Source organism: Sinohyriopsis cumingii, chromosome 12 (genome assembly GCF_028554795.1).
Source record: "Sinohyriopsis cumingii isolate HCF-2022 chromosome 12, ASM2855479v2, whole genome shotgun sequence".
Classification (NCBI taxonomy): Eukaryota; Metazoa; Mollusca; class Bivalvia; order Unionida; family Unionidae; genus Sinohyriopsis; species Sinohyriopsis cumingii.
This window is the reverse complement of record NC_142972.1, coordinates 43,407,232-43,425,532: the sequence shown is the minus strand read 5'-3', so window position 1 is coordinate 43,425,532 and position 18,301 is coordinate 43,407,232. Positions and strand designations below refer to the sequence as shown.

The 18,301-nt window shown below is 33.9% G+C and overlaps 1 protein-coding gene across 1 annotated transcript in view; it reads right to left on the bottom strand.

Annotated features, from left to right (window-relative positions):
* Nucleotides 1-782: 782 nt before the first annotated feature.
* The window catches only part of LOC149786347 (uncharacterized), a 78,509-nt gene continuing 60,990 nt past the window's right edge, over nucleotides 783-18,301 (bottom strand). Inside the window, exon 13 of the mRNA XM_089976762.1 lies at nucleotides 783-12,338. Coding sequence (XP_089832888.1) covers nucleotides 12,139-12,338 — 200 coding nt within the window. The 3' untranslated portion in view covers nucleotides 783-12,138. The remainder of the gene's footprint in view (nucleotides 12,339-18,301) is intronic.

The window sequence follows — 18,301 nt, the reverse complement described above, 5'->3', positions numbered from 1 at the left end:
AGTAATATCAACTGGTCCATGTAAATCCAAGTTTAAATACAATGTCAACTGGGACATGTACATCTGGGTAATATCAACTGGTCCATGTAAATCCAAGTTTAAATACAATGTCAACTGGGACATGTACATCTGAGTAATATCAACTGGGACATGTAAATACAATGTCAACGGGGACATGTACATCTGAGTAATATCAACTGGTCCATGTAAATCCAAGTTTAAATACAATGTCAACTGGGACATGTACATCTGGGTAATATCAACTGGTCCATGTAAATCCAAGTTTAAATACAATGTCAACTGGGACATGTACTTCTGAGTTTAAATTATAATATCAACTTCCTCATGCACATGAGTTGCAAATGCAATAACAACCCCCCCATGTACATCTGAATTTAAAATACAATATCAACTGGCTCATATGCACCCGATTTTACATACAATATCAACTGGTCCATGCGCATCTTAGTGATACAAAGGTGAAATCTGCATTACAGACTGCATTTTAAGAAAATGAAGGTTTCTGTATAATTTTAGGCATATTTGTAGTTCCACATCTATACAATAACTTCAAAACCTGAATTAAAGACCAAATGTGGAATGATGCTATGCAGGATTTACCACAACTGCTCTCTAAAGAATTATTATCTGACCAAAGCTCATACATATATATATATATATATATATATATATATATATATATATATATATATATATATATATATATATATATATATATATATAATGGAGAGGGATATGAAAAAAGTAAAACATATATGAAATACAATTCTTGTTATATTTATTTAATTAGTTACTGACAACACTAATTTCTGTCATGAAATTAATTCTTGTGTAAACAATGTCTTGGATAACGAAACACTGCATAGATCACCTATCAATTACTGTATTACATAACAACAAAAATTCTAAATCAAATAATTAAATGAATATCTAAATCTCTATCTCTATGTCAATACAAGAAAACTGGCAGTGAACTATCTTTAAAAATATAGGCTGAAGACAAGCCTGGACTAGTTACTGAGATCTCATGAATAAAATGAGACAGATCTTAGAAATATATGGAAAATGTTTTATATAATCTCCACAAAAGCAAACAAAGTGATCTCCCATACATCACCAAAATCTTCTATTACTTTTATTCCCTCTCTGTGTTAGGATGTTATGGTGTGCATTCTTAAATGGCCTGGTCTGGACATGCCTTGAACCAAAACCACATTGGCCAGCATACAAAGCATATCCAACACTAAACAACACCAACTGTTCATAAATGGGCTGGGAAATTAGGGTCTACATAGCCTGATTAACATTACCAGCAAGTCCTATCCCGCCAGCAAATTAGGTAAAGACAGATCTGTCTCCATGTTGTTTGTTGTTGGACCATTGTTACGCATAAGACAATACGGTCTTTCTTGTCCTGCCATAGCATTCTAGAGCACACAAAACAAGAGGCACTCTTTTTATCAAACCTGCTTTTTGTTTATGAAAGTAAAATACTTTAACCTTGTGGTTAATCTTGAGCGTGGACAGAAATTAGGACTTATAGATGGAGATGCACACAGATGTGAACATTACTGAAATATCAAGCTAAGTTTGATGACAAAATTTGTTTTTACATTTTGTAACCTCACTATTCAAGGAAGAAATGGATTCACAGAATTCTTTGGATTTCATGGACTTTGGTTTATCACCATACCAGTTCTTTTAACTTTTAAATAAGGTAACTAAGAAATGAATTTTAAATTTAAGAGACGTTTTGTGATATACATGTTCAGAACAAAGATTTTTTAGTGCAAGACAAAACACTAAATGTTATCACAGAATATCTGCATTCAATCATGGTTTGAAGACAGAACTAAAACTAGGACTGGTTTAGATTTGTTTGGTGGGTTTGACACCATTATTCAGTACCTGATAGGCTATACATGGCGGCCAGTAAAGCTAGTGGAGGAATAACATGGGTAAGTTCCATGAAGAACCACCAATCCACAGGAGGCTACTGGCATGCTTTCTCGCAAAATTATGTTGGCTGAGCATAGACCTAAACCCACAGGGACAGTGGTGAGATGTCAGTGATCAGTAAAGGTGATCACCTTAGCCAGAACAAAGACTATGAATCTTAAATATGATTTAAGAAATTCTATATTAACATGAAGGTTTGCTTAAAGTATATAGTACCTAGTAAAGCAGCTTTATGCATATTTACATGGCTTTGTTTATGAATTCAAGGTATATTATTTTACAAGACTATATTCTGACCAAAATCTAACAATCATGTGACGAAAGCAAAGAAAATAAACTCCAAGAAATGCTTCACATAAACATAATAGATGGTATTGCAAACTACCAGAAAGAAATGAGTATGTACAATACGTGTACATTATTGCTTTCCTTTGACTATATACAAATTTAAAAATAACAAAATAAACACAAGTACTGTTAATGGAACATTATTATGCCCCTTCAGTGTTTAATAGTCCTCTATTTAGACACCTGAAGGATACAGCTGACTATGTAGATTACCAAACAATGACTCAGTAACACTGACCACTGGTCCAGGTATTCAGTCTTGAATAAAACTTATTGTGCAGAAATCATTAATTTCTTATTAGCCTTACTATGCCTCTGACCTCTGACCCTTAGACTTCAGAATGATAGATTTATTTATTATCCTCAGTGCAAGCCATCCACAAAGTTTGGTCATGGAACTTATTATAGAACCAAATTTATCAGCAAAACTCATTTTTCTTTGAGTCACAATGATGATGACCTTTAATTTGTCTGCCCCAAAATCAACAAGCTTTGTCCATACCTTATGTGCAAGCCCTCCAAAAACTTTGGTCAAGGTATATGATCTAGAGTAAAGTTCTTGTGTGAAGACCACTAAACTTCTTTTAGTCACACTGACCCTGGTTTTAGACCCTAAATCAATACAAATCTTTGTATGCAAGTCATCAACAAACTCTGCTAAAGGTGCATGGTCGATAACTTTCATTTTAGTGCAGAAACCATTTTTCTTCTTTTATTACTATAGACCTTGACCTTGGACCTTTTGACCCCAAAATTGATAAGAATTCTTTCTTACCGCAAAGTGCAGGCAATTCAAAAGGTTTGGTCCTGATCTGTGATGTAAAACTAATGTTACTATGCATAAGCCATTTTTGCTCTTTTAGTCATGATAACCTTGATCTGTAACCTTTTGAACATAAAAACATGCTGCTTCCTTGGCCCAAATGCAAACAATATGTAAAGTTTGTTAACTTTAAATTGTAGTGTACTAAATTATTGACAAACCATTTTTGTTCTTTCAGTCAGTGACCTTGACCCCAGACCACAAAATCAATAGGCTATGTTCTTATGCCAAGTACAATTCACAAAGGTTGCAGCTGTTGATCCTGGAGAACTCAAGTTATTGTACATTAATAATCTGTCTTATTTCATTCAAAGTGGCTTTGATCTTTGACCTTGAAATCAACTGGGTTCTTCCTTACCTCAAGTGCAAGCCATCAGTCTGGTTACTTTTGTTGGTGGACAACTCAACCTACCATGTAAAATACATTTTTCTTCTTTCAGTCACAGTTACCTTGATCTTTGACCCTGAAACTGATAGGGTCCATCCTTACCCCAAGTGCTAGTCATCTGCAAAGTTTTTAAAAAGCATCCAATTTCCAAAACTTAAATTTTTTGTACAAAATGGAAAAATTGCTGCGAAAGTATGAAAATTTTATCTGGTCATCTACATACGGATATAAATATGCTTACGTGTTTACACAAGTTCATTTGTCTAAATTGAGTGGTTTTGTGCAGTCTTGCTAACAAATATATGGAGAGTCAGACATGAGCAAAGAAGCTGCCCCCACTGCAATTAGTGAGCAAAAAAATTGTTTCTAAGAAAATGCATTCCATAACATTGTTTGGAATGCTTTATGTGAACACAATCCATACTATTGTCCATACAAGTTTACTTCTTTGAAAGGTACTGGATTGCATGTCTATACAAGTGATAGTTTAGTGATGGACATTATGATTTTTTTCTTATGTAAAACTCACAGTTACCCTTTATTAAAATGCCATAAAACTTTGAACAATGCCACTTTATCAAAGATTAACCATGCCTTAAAGGTCACATATTTCTGCAATCATCAGACTGACTTTTTCAAGGTCATGTAAACTACTGTAGTGATAAATTTCAAGTAAACAACCATCTTTATAGACCAATTTTCTATGTTCCCTGGGATGGCTGCTTTAGGCTGGTTTCATTGTCCTGTATTACCCTGTACTTATTCTAAAGAAAATGAAAACCATGTCTACCCGTCTATTTCAAATACTGTTTTGTCAGGATGGTGTGACTTTCTTAATATACACATGTACATTTGGAATGTAACAATCCACTGATGCAATGATGTGTGTCCCATATCACATTATTTCTAAGCTTCAAACATACCTTTAAAAATGATATTTTCTGACTTATTTAATCCATAATGGTCTCTTCATCATGTTCACATCGCTAGCACTGTCTGCCTACAGCCAACAAAGTCTTGACAGGATGAAAATTATGCGTACAAAATTCTGACTGCATGTCTCCATGTTTGGGGTCAATTCTGATGAGTGACCTGCGCTATTAACCCTTTCTCATAGATGACTACCTTGTATGCAAGTACATTTTTATGTAAACTGATTCTGATGCCCTTGAGATAAAACTGAAGTTTGAATGGTCAACTCTTACTGCCTCAAGATGAGAATATTCATGGTAATAAAAAACAGGCTTTCTGCATGTTTATATGATGTCACATTACATGTAGTTGATGAATCCTAAAATGCCAATCAGTGATTAAAGGAAACTGGAAATTCACCAAAATTTAAGTGACTACTGCTATCTTTGCAGATAAATCATGGAATTCAGTGTTTTAAAATGATTTCTGGGAATTACATTTATCTTGTGACCTTGTCAGTAACAGGATTTGTAAAAATCCACTCTGGAAATTCAAGGATTTTTCAAGAGTCTTGAAAATAAATACAGTCAGTAAAGGAGAAGATCATATATGGAATACAGAGTGATACAAAATAAAAGAGCTAAAAGTCCAAAGATCATAAACACAATCCAGTAAGATCTTCAATGAAACAATCAAGCCAATATTCCTGGAACCACATGAAGAAAATTGGTCCAAAATAATTTTAGAGGGAGCAAACATGACTTACAAAGGAATTCAAATCTACTTGTACTTCTTTTACAGTGTGCCTGCATTACCAATCTCTGCTTGTGAATTAAGGCTTGGATTGTAGGACATTAAGACACCACTAAGTGTGGAAAACATTAAGAATTTTTTTCATAGTGAAGTTAATTTCTAGTATTCATTATTTTTAAATTTCTAAGTGTATAACAGAAAAAATGCTATTAAATCTTTACTATTGTTGAAAATAAATTCTGTTTCATAAAAATAGCAAGTTGATTTTTCTATGAAGCACAGCATATACACTAAAAAGTCAAGTCAAACTGCAAAACAAAGATCGTGATCTGCCATTGCATAATGCACCTTCAGATTAGGGTCTATATTGTTTGTTCTACTGATTACTTCTACCAAGCTGCATAGAACCAGATCTGCAAGGTATTGCGCATTATGTGACAGCATTTCTGGGTATGTGTAGTGCAGTCTGACTTGTCTTATAAGCGAATAAATACAGTATATTTTCTCATAGCTATACGTGAACATTTAGTGGAGTACAATATCATGATATGTATCATATCACCTGTATATCAACATACTTTCTGGATCGTGTATGATTCAATCGTACCTTTACACTCTTAATGCACATATATATAAAGTGCTCTATTCATTTGCACACTGTTCAAACTAGATCCCAGAATTCTCTTTATGTACTTGAAGCTTCTTTATCCTTTATTTAGTATTAAAGAATGTTACTACATTAAAGAGTTGGTATGTACTAAATGTACATTGTATTAGGATATATCCTAACTATACCAAATTTAGATAATACCACTTCCATCCCATGAGGCATGATGGGATTCTTCTATCCCATGAGGCATGATGGGATTGAGAAGCAGGTGCTCACTGTGGAAAATGATTTTTTTTAAAAACAATCTAAAAAAGAGACATGCACTTATGTATTAAGGCATGATATAAGATCGAATATGGTAAAATAATTTTAAAGAACTTCACAAAAAAAACTTTAACACATACAATCTTATTCATGATAGCAATAACCATATTGGTGAAATTTAAAATAATTGCAAGTTATTGAAAGCTGGAATAATCAGTAAGAATATCTCACTATTATAACTGTGGCCCCTCACTACAGATCCCCCTGGTTACTGGAGGGGGCAGATGTATACAGAGTCTACATAGTGAGAAACCACTGTAAATAGCAAGATAACATTCTTTCTGATTAAGCCTTTGTGTAAAAAGATACTCCAAACCCTCCACACAATACTCGGTTTTCAGTTGCCCTAGATCATTTAAACCATGTTATGCTTAGTTTCATTCACCCTAGATTGATTAAACCACATTATATTTGGCTTTCTATTATTCTAACAGTGTTTAAACAACATTATGTTTGGTTTCATTGACATCTGAATGTGTAAACCACCTTATATTTGGTTTTCAACGGCCCAAGAGTGTTTAAACTACTTTTGGTTTTCAGTTGCCTAAACATGTTTAAACCACATTGTATTTGGTTTTCTGTGGGCTAAGACCATTAAGTGGCAATAATAGACTATAACTGAACCAATTAATTGATCCATGAGCTGTAGAAAGTCAATATAAACTGTTAAACAATCTACTACCACTGACAACAAAAAATAATGTGGTTTAAACACTCTGGAGGTACAGAAAACTAAATATAATTTGGTTTAAACATTCTAGGGCCATTAAAAAAGAAAGAAATTTTGTTTCACATCATTGAACACACTATATTAAATGTTTTACATACCAATGTGACATAGTTATGGTGGAAAATACCACACTATATTAAGTGTCAAAATGAAACAGCTTTTATCATTCTAATGAATGACAATGTGGGAGCACTGTATTATATACAATATATGATCCAGATGTAAGGGAGATGTATGACTTGTCAATATCTAAAGCTTTGTCAAATTCAGTTCTTTAGCTGCCACAAACTGTATGTAAATATACATCTCTATGTACAAAAAGACGACAAAAACTGAAACTATGAAAATCCTGAGCTATCCTGACAAAACGGAACAAAACTGAACACACAATAAACAGATGATGAATTTATACACTGGCAGACAGGTGACAAATGACATCAACAATACTCAAGTGCTCTATTCCTGACCTCAGTTTTCCTATACATCTCAAATTTTAATCCTTAAATTGAGATTTGTCCATTTCTTTCTTACTGCTTGATTCAGAATTATGAACTTGTCACTGAACATTAAGCATTTATCAGATATTAAAATACAATCTTAATTTATTCTAGAAGTAGCCTCATTTTATTTCAGATAACAAAATTGAGGATTTCTTCAAATATAAGGAATTCCTCATTTGTTTTTTTAAGAATCAAACGATTCCAGGAGTGAACAATTTTTCAACATAATGAGTTCAACTTCATCCCATGTATCACATCTACGTCCTACGAAAATCCCAGTACTGTTGGAAGTATTATAAGATAATACAGACTCTTAATCTGAGGAAATATTTGAGACATTCAGAGAAACTTGAGCCAAAACAGAAACACAAATTGTAAAGATACATGTTAAAATCTGAGTGACATTTCTCTCTCATACATTTTATTCATCTAGAAAATTATTTGACTTTTAAATGAAATAGTCAACGATTTAATAAATGTAAAATACACTAACAACCAAATTTACAAGGGTGCAGTTAAATGATAATGAAATTAATTAAAAACAAAATACAAGTCATAATCTTACACGAAACTAATTTAAATCCTTATCTACCCTCATATAATAGTTAAAATACATTTTGAACAGATTTGGGGCTGATCCATTTAAACATACATGTTGCCCAGGGATTGCAGTTTTATAAAAAAATATATGCCACAATATTCTTATATTCAAATAAACAATAATAAAATGATGATACAAAATTCTTAACTGCATCAATGGGTGACTGCTCCACATTAAAAGTGGCTTCTCTGGGTCTCATGTATGTTTTACTGGAATAGTCCTTATCACATTTGCAAAGTTTGGCATGAAATTGAATACTGCAAAATACATATAAATATTTTCCTACATACAATATCTACATACCAATTTGCACAGAACTGACTGTACACTAAAAGAGCAAAAGACACTTTCACAATGGAATGACTGGGTTGATGATAATACAGAAGAAAAACCTAAAGGGATGAATAATGTGATTCAATCAACTATAAACAGTCATCTTCAATTACCTAAGAGGAAAATATATATCTACACTTTATAATAAAGAAGAACTCATTTGGTATGGTGCTTTATTGCACAACAATACATGTAGGTTATTTAGTGTGGAAGCAACTGGAGTAAAGTGCCTTGCCCAAGGACACAACATGGCAGCTGACCTGGGCTGATCAAATGGTAGGATTCAAGCCTGCATCATTTCATGCTGGAGTCCAGCATGCTAACCATTGAGCCAGCATGGTTTCTGCCTTCATTAGTTGCCTTTAATGCAATTCAGGTGGAAGGATTATTCCGTATCCCCAAGCCCACTGGGGGTAGAATAACTTAGCTGACAATTCCATCATGAATGGACATCAAGCAGTTCCCAAGTAAATGGGACGCACAAGAGAAACATTATAGACCAGTAAATATAGTTATGACAATATGCCTTGAAATAAGGCTGAGTGCTTAGTTTGGGGAAAATTAAACATTATAGAAAGAAGACACAGCTACTGAATTGGTTTCACTGAAAAGTAGGTACATATTTCAGTATGAAAACCTAAGAACTTCCATACAAATTTTCATCCACAAACACAAAGGCTGACTAAAATATTTTGGCAAAGAATACAGGGGAAGTGTCTGATACTGCATACTTTAAATGTATTAACTATGTCTGTGTAAGAATTCATATGAATTAGGCTTCAATTTTACAAGGAATAATTTCCAACTGATACTGCACTATGCACTTCCAACCACTAATTAATTATATATATATATATATATATATATATATATATATATATATATATATATATATATATATATATATATATATATGTATACACACATGTACATAAAATATTAGTTGTTGTCCCTTTCTTTAATATATGGGTGAAAAATTGGTATGACAAAGAAAACTGAAGATCGTATTTCACAATATGTGTTTTGCACATGCAAGCACTTGTACCATCTTAAAAAAATCATACACAAATTAAATACTGAAAATACATCTTTACCACAAATATGAAATCAGAGTCCCTTGAAAAGACTGATACTCTACCGGCCAAAAGGAATTTCCAGATATGCAAGATTAGATCATTTCAGTCATTTAACTGCTGAGTATTGAACTATCTACAATTTTCTTCAACAACGACAAGATTTTCAAAATTAGCTGTTGTGTCAGACATACTGGATTTTCAAATTAGCTGTTGTGTCAGACATACTGGATTTTCAAATTAGCTGGTGTGTCAGACATACTGGATTTTCAAATTAGCTGGTGTGTCAGACATACTGGATTTTCAAATTAGCTGTTGTGTCAGACATACTGGATTTTCAAATTAGCTGTTGTGTCAGACATACTGGATTTTCAAATTAGCTGTTGTGTCAGACATACTGGATTTTCAAATTAGCTGGTGTGTCAGACATACTGGATTTTCAAATTAGCTGGTGTGTCAGACATACTGGATTTTCAAATTAGCTGGTGTGTCAGACATACTGGATTTTCAAATTAGCTGGTGTGTCAGACATAGTGGATGTCAGTTTGGCACCATATTCATATTGGCCTAACATGACATCACAAGTCTTCTGATGGAAACCCCATGATGTTGTCTTTCTGTGTTGGAGGAGAAATGATAACAAGAGTTTTAAGATGGCTGCCACTGTGGCCATATTTGATGTCAGATTGGCACCATTTCAATATAGGAAAAACTAGACATCATAAGAAGTCACAATATTCATAACCAGCCATCTAAGAGAAGTAGTCATATAAGACTTTCAAGATGGTCATTGTGGCAGCCATACTGTATATCAGACTGGCACCATTTTCATTTACAATCAACCAGACAGCATATAAAATCTGCCAATGAAAGACCCATGCAATTATGACCATTCATTCAAAAGCAGTGATAACATGACTTTCGAGATGGCCAGTGTTGGCCATACTAGATATCTCAGCAGTACCATTTTAATTTAGGACCAGACAACAAAAGTTCTTTAGTTTTAAAAAAAATGTTGATTTGACCATCCATTCAGGATGATAAGAAATAATATTTTCAAGATGGCCACTGTGAGGGTGACCAGTAGTGCAAAAAGCCAGTTAATAATCATTTTTGGAGTTAAATTTTACATTATATGTACAACCTTAGAATTTCTCTCTAGTAAAAATTTCAGTGCATCACTGGCTTAAACAAATGCAAATTAAGTGATGGAAATGTCAACACAATTATTCTACTTGTATGAATCATCTGGGCTTAAATTTAAAAAAAAATATTCTATTTTAATTCTGCAAGAGACCATCACAGAAAGGTATAATCTGCCACAGTAAGTCATAGATTAAGACCACTAAACACCTTCACTCTGAAATATAATTGTAATACGTACTTTACATTAACATACCAGTAAATATTACAAGCTTAATCTATCAGGGTGGTAAAACTTTCAAAAAGTGAGGCCTCTTGTCCAGAGATGAATTTAAACAGAACAAAAATTAATTTTATTTCATTTAGTGTTTTGCAGCACAGCTAAATAAACAGGTTACACAGTGCCAAGACAAAAGGAATAAAGAGCCTTGCCCAGGGAGGCACCGTGCTAACCAACATGGGTTGACCCAATGGCAGGATTCAAACTTGCACTGTTCTAGTCACCAGTCTGGCATGCTAACCACTGCGCTATCATATTTCTATGATCATAAAATGACTGCAACGACCATACAGATCCAGTCAAGGGGAAATTATCATATAAAGTATTCAATGCCAAAATCTTGTATAATGTTCAATGTGATTATAAAGACCACATATCCACAGGAATAACTAAAGAGGCAAACCATTGTTCAAAACAAAATATCTCTGGGAAATTACCCTGCATATAAAAGTAACTTTTTTCAATTCTATGAGGAAAAATGTCACAAGTCTTATAAATAGCTACCTTGTGAAAGTTTTACTGCAATCAGTACAAATCTGACAAATGACTTATTTGTGAAATTTTTACTGCATTGAGTACAAGATATAGAAAACAGATCAGATCCATAAAAAGAATCAAATTACCCGATACAAGTTAAGCATAAATGGCAGTAAAAATAATTTTTTCTTCTTCTCTTTTTAGACTGTGTGCAAGTTCCTGATGTTCTGTTTAAAGAAATACAGGAAGCTGGACTGGCTGAATTTCATTCATGCAAGGAACAAACACTTTCTTTGATCATTGCTTTAAAAATATCACTATTATCTCCACTGGGACACAACAGAAAACATTTAATTTCAGACCTGCCTATCATTATGATTTGCCCATAATTCTTACAGAAAACACTCTCAAATTATGGAACTATGGACAAGAACAATTACTAAGGAATCTGTAAGGTCTGAGCTATGGTTTCTTTGTGGCTACCGAAAATCACTTTTGAGGCAGGCAAACTACTGAAGCACAATTCTGGGGGGTGGTATTCAGGTTTCTACTATTGACATAAATTTCTCTCTGGTAAATAAAACAATCACTTTCTTTTATAATTCCCTCGAATACATCTGTTCTACCAAAGGCAGAATCTCTGTTCCCAGACTGCTGAAAAAGATGACACCATAAAAAAAAACATTTAGTCACTTTATCAACATTATTATCTGAAATCACACACTCATATGAACACTTAATTTGGCACTAAATCAGCAAGTCCCAAAAATGGCAAAATTGTTTTGGTTTTAATGCACTTGCAAATCCTTACTAAACCTACCAAAACTGGTTAACTCTAAGAGCTCCAACCAACACTCTTAAGATTACTGGACAACACAGTTTATATTTTCTCCCAGGTCCTCTGCATACTTATTGCAGATCATTGACCTCAGCCTGTCGACTTCCTCCCTGAGCTCTTTCACTTTGCTCAACCATTGCTTCAGTGTTTGCCCCTCCCTCTGGCTTCGTCTACCATCCCCTCCCACTGCCCCCGTCTCACCTTCATCGTCTTCCATGACACTACCTACAGAAGAAATATTAACACATATACATATATCACCCATATTCCGCAACATATTAAACACAAAATTGTTAATCACTGTAAATTCATGTAATGTTGTAACTCTGTCTGCGTGGGTTCGAGTCCAAGGCTCGGCTAGCGTGGGTACGTGGGAAAGCCTGCCAGTAGCTTCTCGTGGGTCGGTGGTTCTTCCCTGGGTTTTCCAGGGTTCTTCCTCCACCAGTTATACTGGCCGCCATGTATAGCCTATCTTGTGCTGAAAAATGGCGTTAAACCCTAGAACAACAACAACAACAATGTTGTAACTAAAAGGTTTCCCATTGTGTGCGCACAAAAAAACAAGCATATTTTTCTGTAAATGATATTTCTCCAACAATTCTTCACCCAATCACATTAATGTTATGACAATAATCCCTACTAATTTCAAAAGTCAATCCCTCCTAATAACTTGACTTGGGGGCACAATTAGCAATGTATTTTTAATATGAATTTTAGAAAACATTAGAAGCAGGTAAATAGGGCAATAGAAACAAAACACTCTAAAATTCAGGATTCATACGATTTCTATTCACCAAGATCAATAAAGATATGTAGATATACACTGTATCAAAAGTAGGTCACAAACCTATATTTCATGCTAAATTTACTTTTCTGATTGTCTATTGCACTGCTGACTGTGACCTACACTTAGACAATGGGATCAAAATACCACATAAAGTTCCATAACCCTACAAGATTGCTAGAGAAAATAATTTTAAAGTTGTATGTGTATGAAATGTAGGTCAAAGTGGCCTATTTTTGATATGATGATCTCATATTCAGTATAATGGATCCCAAGATACCTGAGAATACTCAAAGTTGAATGAAACAATGACCGTATACGCAAGAAGACACTAAAACATAAAATGTACATCATGGAGACCTGGCAATTTAATTTTCTCCATGACATTAGCTGAAAAATTTGCCTGCAAAACTAAACCAATGGTGTGGAGAGAAGGACAGATGAAAAAATGGGTCTAGGCAGATGAGATAACACTAAATGTCCATTTCACATTTATAATGTATCATACAAACGTTTGTCCACTAAGAGTAATCAAAAAGTTTGCTCAAGTTAACAAGAATTGGGATTTTAAAACTTTGACCTGACTGAATACAAATAAAACAAATTTAATCTCTGACTTTTCAGTATAAATTGTACCTAAAATAAGTAAAACCTGTATTAAAAACTAACCAAAATAAAACTGGAAAATGTTTACACAGAGTGAAATTTAGCTATATAGATCAAAACAAATCTTCTGTGTAAATAGAAAAATCTAAAACGCAAACTGCTTCATGTAAATGGTCAGAAATATATTTTTTTGTAAAATTGAGTAAAAGAATTAAATAGGTCAAGTACATGCTATTAAACACAATAAAGTGAACTAAAACTGTAGTTTCTTCACAAAGCAATAAACAAAATCTTAAACACAATCTTCTTCTCATAAATTGCAAAACAAGAATATTGAGTGTCCGAGTGGTCTAAAGCGCTCACTGTTACGGATCACTGCCATCTCACCTCTGTCTGCATCGGTTCTAGTCTTGGATTCGGCTAATGTGGTTATGTGAGAAAGCTTGCCAGTAGCTTCTTGTTAGTCGGTGGTTCTTTCTGGGTTCTTCCTCCACCATTAATACTGGCTGCCATGTATAGCATATCTTGTGCTGAAAAATGGCGTTAAACCCTACAACAACAACAACAACAACAAGAATACTACAGGTTGCATGTTGAGCCTACAACTAGTGCTTGGACTCTGTGATCAAGCATGTCACAGAATGAATCAATTTTGCTTCATAATGATTCATCTGAAATATGTAGAAAATCCATCAGTGGGTTTAGAAAATATAAGCTAATAGAAATACTAACATAAATTTTCTATGACCATGACCTTGACCTAAAAGATCAAAGGGTGAGCATGCATGTCATAGAATGAACTGTCTTAGCACCATAATATATAATACCATGTATGTAGAAAATTAATCACAGGGTTTAGCTAATATAAACAATTTTTTTAAACCAAACCTAAATGCAAGTTTTCTATGACTGTGACCTAGCCCAACATCAAAGATGCAAGTACATGTGTCATAAAATGATATATCTTGGCTTCATGATGATTCATGCCTGCAAAAATAAAAATCTTAGAAAGGAGTTAATGAAAATACATTACCTAAAACCTGAACACAAATTTTCCATGACAAAGACCTTGACCTTAAGGTATAAAAGGCATGAGAACATACTGTAGAATGATCTGTATTAATTTCATATTGATTCATGCCAACTGTCATGAAAATCTATCAAAGGTTTAGGAAAAATATGCAAACCAAATACTTTAACAAAGACCTTAGCAATCTTGCTGGCAATGATGCTACTGCCACTGCTGGTAAAACAGTGAATGCTATGTCTTCCTTTTCAGTAATATGGATCTGACAATAATCAGTAAAATTGGATAAACAAGTACTGAACTCTGTCTCACACAAGCTATTTAACACAGAAGCAAAAGCTAATACATAATTCCTTGCTACATGCCAGAAATAAAACTAATTCACTATCTATTTGAGCAAACTTAACAAACTGAATTAAATATTGTTCATAAAATGGGTGGGTATGGGGGATGATGAAAGTATTTCTGAATTTAATGCAAGCTTTTACTGTTTTATCCTTGTCAGCTGTTCTCTCTGGATAAGACCTTTCCAAGTGACCATGTGCTTCTTCTGATATGACCAATGACCTTGACTGTAAATCTGGTGAAACTATCACATAAAGGAAAGGTTTCTCTGCATGAAACACATGGCAAAAGCATTGGTTTAGATTCATCAGCAGCAGTATTGTTATCAAGTGTGCCATCTTCTATGAATTCTCCTGAAGCAAAATTTATTTGTGGACATGAACAAAAGTTTCATCACCTGCTACAGCTGCTCAGCACTATTCTGTGGCATCTGTTTCAACAGCCATTCAAGTGAACGCATCCTTCTGAATTCCAATAACTTCATATAAATCTTCATCAAGACTACATGTGATAACTTAGGGGCATAATCCATTACATTCTGGTAAGATGGCATGCATAAAGCAGTTTGTATGGTCTCTGGTTTCACTAACTCCCATGCTTTCCTCATTGTACAGAGTCACATGCAAATCTTCCTTAAATACTTCTTGCTGATCAATTGCTGCCAGCGTTTTGTGGTCAAGAAGTTTTCATTAGTGCAGTTTAAGTTTCTGGATGATTCCTTGATCCATCAATTGTATGAGTGATGTATTAGTTGGGAGAAAAATTAGCTGGTCATATTGTGAATAGTATCCACGAACAAGGCAATTTTTCTTCTTTGTCCTTTCAAATTTTCTGTTGACTTTCCTTATCCACTCCATAAACAAATGGTGTACATTTTTTTAAAACAGCAAGACCCCTTAGACTTGCCAATAAAAAGTGGCATTTTGTCACCGCCAATCATGGTTAATGTGATGACAATTGAGAGGAAGTCTTAAGGCTGTTTGCCACCAGTGCATAGTTCACCTTTGATGCTGTGTAACTTGTCTGGAGTATAATCAGAGGGCAGATTAGTTTCATCTGCATTACATATATCCTCAGCCTTATAATTCTGCAAGATATCTTTATGATTAGATTTCCAGCCACCAAGCATTGATGTGTCCGCTTACCAGGCTTCTCCATAAATCAATTTGTAATCATTCATATAATGAACTTTAAAGTACTAAACCAACCACTTGTAGCAATCAAGTTCTCCACACCATGTTTTTTTTAAAGCAAATTTATTCAATTTTGTAATAATTATATCATGATCTACTGATAACATGGAATTTGCAATGCAGGTTTCAATGAAACCATTTCTGCTGGGCCTTCTCTAAATCTTCAAATGTAGTGGTCTTCTGCTTCTCCTTTTAGGGAGTGCAGGTTACGTGTAGTTTTTATTTATAGACTCAGTACCTTTCATCCATCCAGACATAGCATTATGTTTAAGTAAAACATTGTCACAAACATGTTTGCGAGATGCCTTATACTCAACATCCTTAATGGCCTAATATTTAGTAATAAGGGTCAATAAATTTAATTTGCCTTTTATGCTGCCGTTAGTTACCATTGTAAGCTTAAATTTTTTTCCCTGCAGAAAAGGAAACTTTCAAGGCAAAATCAACATGTTCCAATTATTAATCACTTTGGAAAATGCTGCAACCAATAAAATTCCATTGCTTTCAAGTTTGGTGCTGACCTCCTCTGTTTGTTAATGCGATACCAACATTAAATCCTGGCAGCTTCAACCAGTAACTGTACAACAAAGTTTATTTGTTGGAACTGGCAGTTTGATGACATTAACAATTACAAGTTGGTTCAAGTTGGGATCTAGGGCTTCTGTCAACATATACATGTATTTTGTTATCTCAATGTCAACATAAGCATGAACAATTTGGTAGTAACAATAGACCAAGGGCCCAGGACTTTTGTCATTTTTGTCAACACTGGTGGTCTGGCAACAAAAGTAATTTCAATATAGGCTAGTAGAACTGTAAATATGGTGCATTCCAGTGCACTGAATTCTTCCAACATTATGGCAAAACAAATAACCATAAGCATTAAAAAATTTCCTGATAAATTAACTACATCTTTTTTCCCCTTCTTCTCTGCCACCATCTTTTATCCAATTTACAGTCTATTCAACTGGTTTCTTATCATTTACATTTGCTTTTTACATTAAGAATACCAGTCTAAGTTCTCCCTACATTCACAAAGAAAATTCCTGTTCAAGAGTTTATTCCATAAAAATTTCATTTTCCAAAATTTGATAATTGTTCTTATGTGATTGCTTAAGCATAACTTATATACAGCAGTAGACAACCAACTCATTACTATTCCCATTTAAAAACATAGTCTGCATAAAATGGATTGAATATATTATTGCATCACTTGCCAACCAATCAAAACATTTCCAGCTGATATGTGCAGCATCTTTATTCAACAATTCTTAACTGGTGTTTTAAGTGACATTATATTATATTTCTACTGTATGCTGCCATCCCTGCTGCTATGCCTACAATATTCAATGGTCTTGTTCTGTCTGCACTGCTGTTATGTTGCTCTCCCAAATTAATGGCATTCACTGTATTCCATTTTATTTATCCATGATTCTAATATCAGCAGTATACTGTGCAGTGAAACTAAACCCACTGATTGAAGTCCACATAATTGCAACTTTCACTAAATACTCCTAGGACAGGCCCCAGGTCTGAATATCTCTAAATTCTGTTGCTTGCCTGCCAGTGTTTGCTTTATCTCTCATCACCTTGTTATCAGCAAGTGTGACTTTCACTCATGTCAAATATAATTGCTTTTAGACTCCCAGCTAACTGTCCAGTTATAATGCCCCTGTTTCAGTTACCTGTGTTTGAAAGCTAGCTTTAAATATGGGATTTCTATATTTATTGTATTGGGCATAATAGATGGTAGGTCTACATTTTGACCAAAATAAGATTAGCTGACTGTTGTTGTGATGTATTTGATTGACAGATGCTTCAAATACATTGTCTAAATAGTTTTGTGACTTTTTACAAGACTACTTATAGTTTTATCTTGAAGACACAGAGTATGTAATATCATCAAGAATTTGAAGAGGAAGAAATGGTAAGAATTTTATATTACTTGCATTCAGTAATTTGTATTATCAGTTAGTGTATCACATACATACACTTTCTATTGTGAGTTTCTATCTGAGCATTTGAGATACTTTATATATATATATATATATATATATATATATATGGAATTGGAGAAATATAATAGCCTTATACCACAGTCATTTGCAAATGTTTATAGAATTAATTATCAATTCAGTTTAAGTTCATTGACAGTTCAATAATAATAAGTTAAGTTCAATAACTGTGCTCTCCCCAAAATCCACAAATCAAGAAACCCAGAGTTCATGTCGCT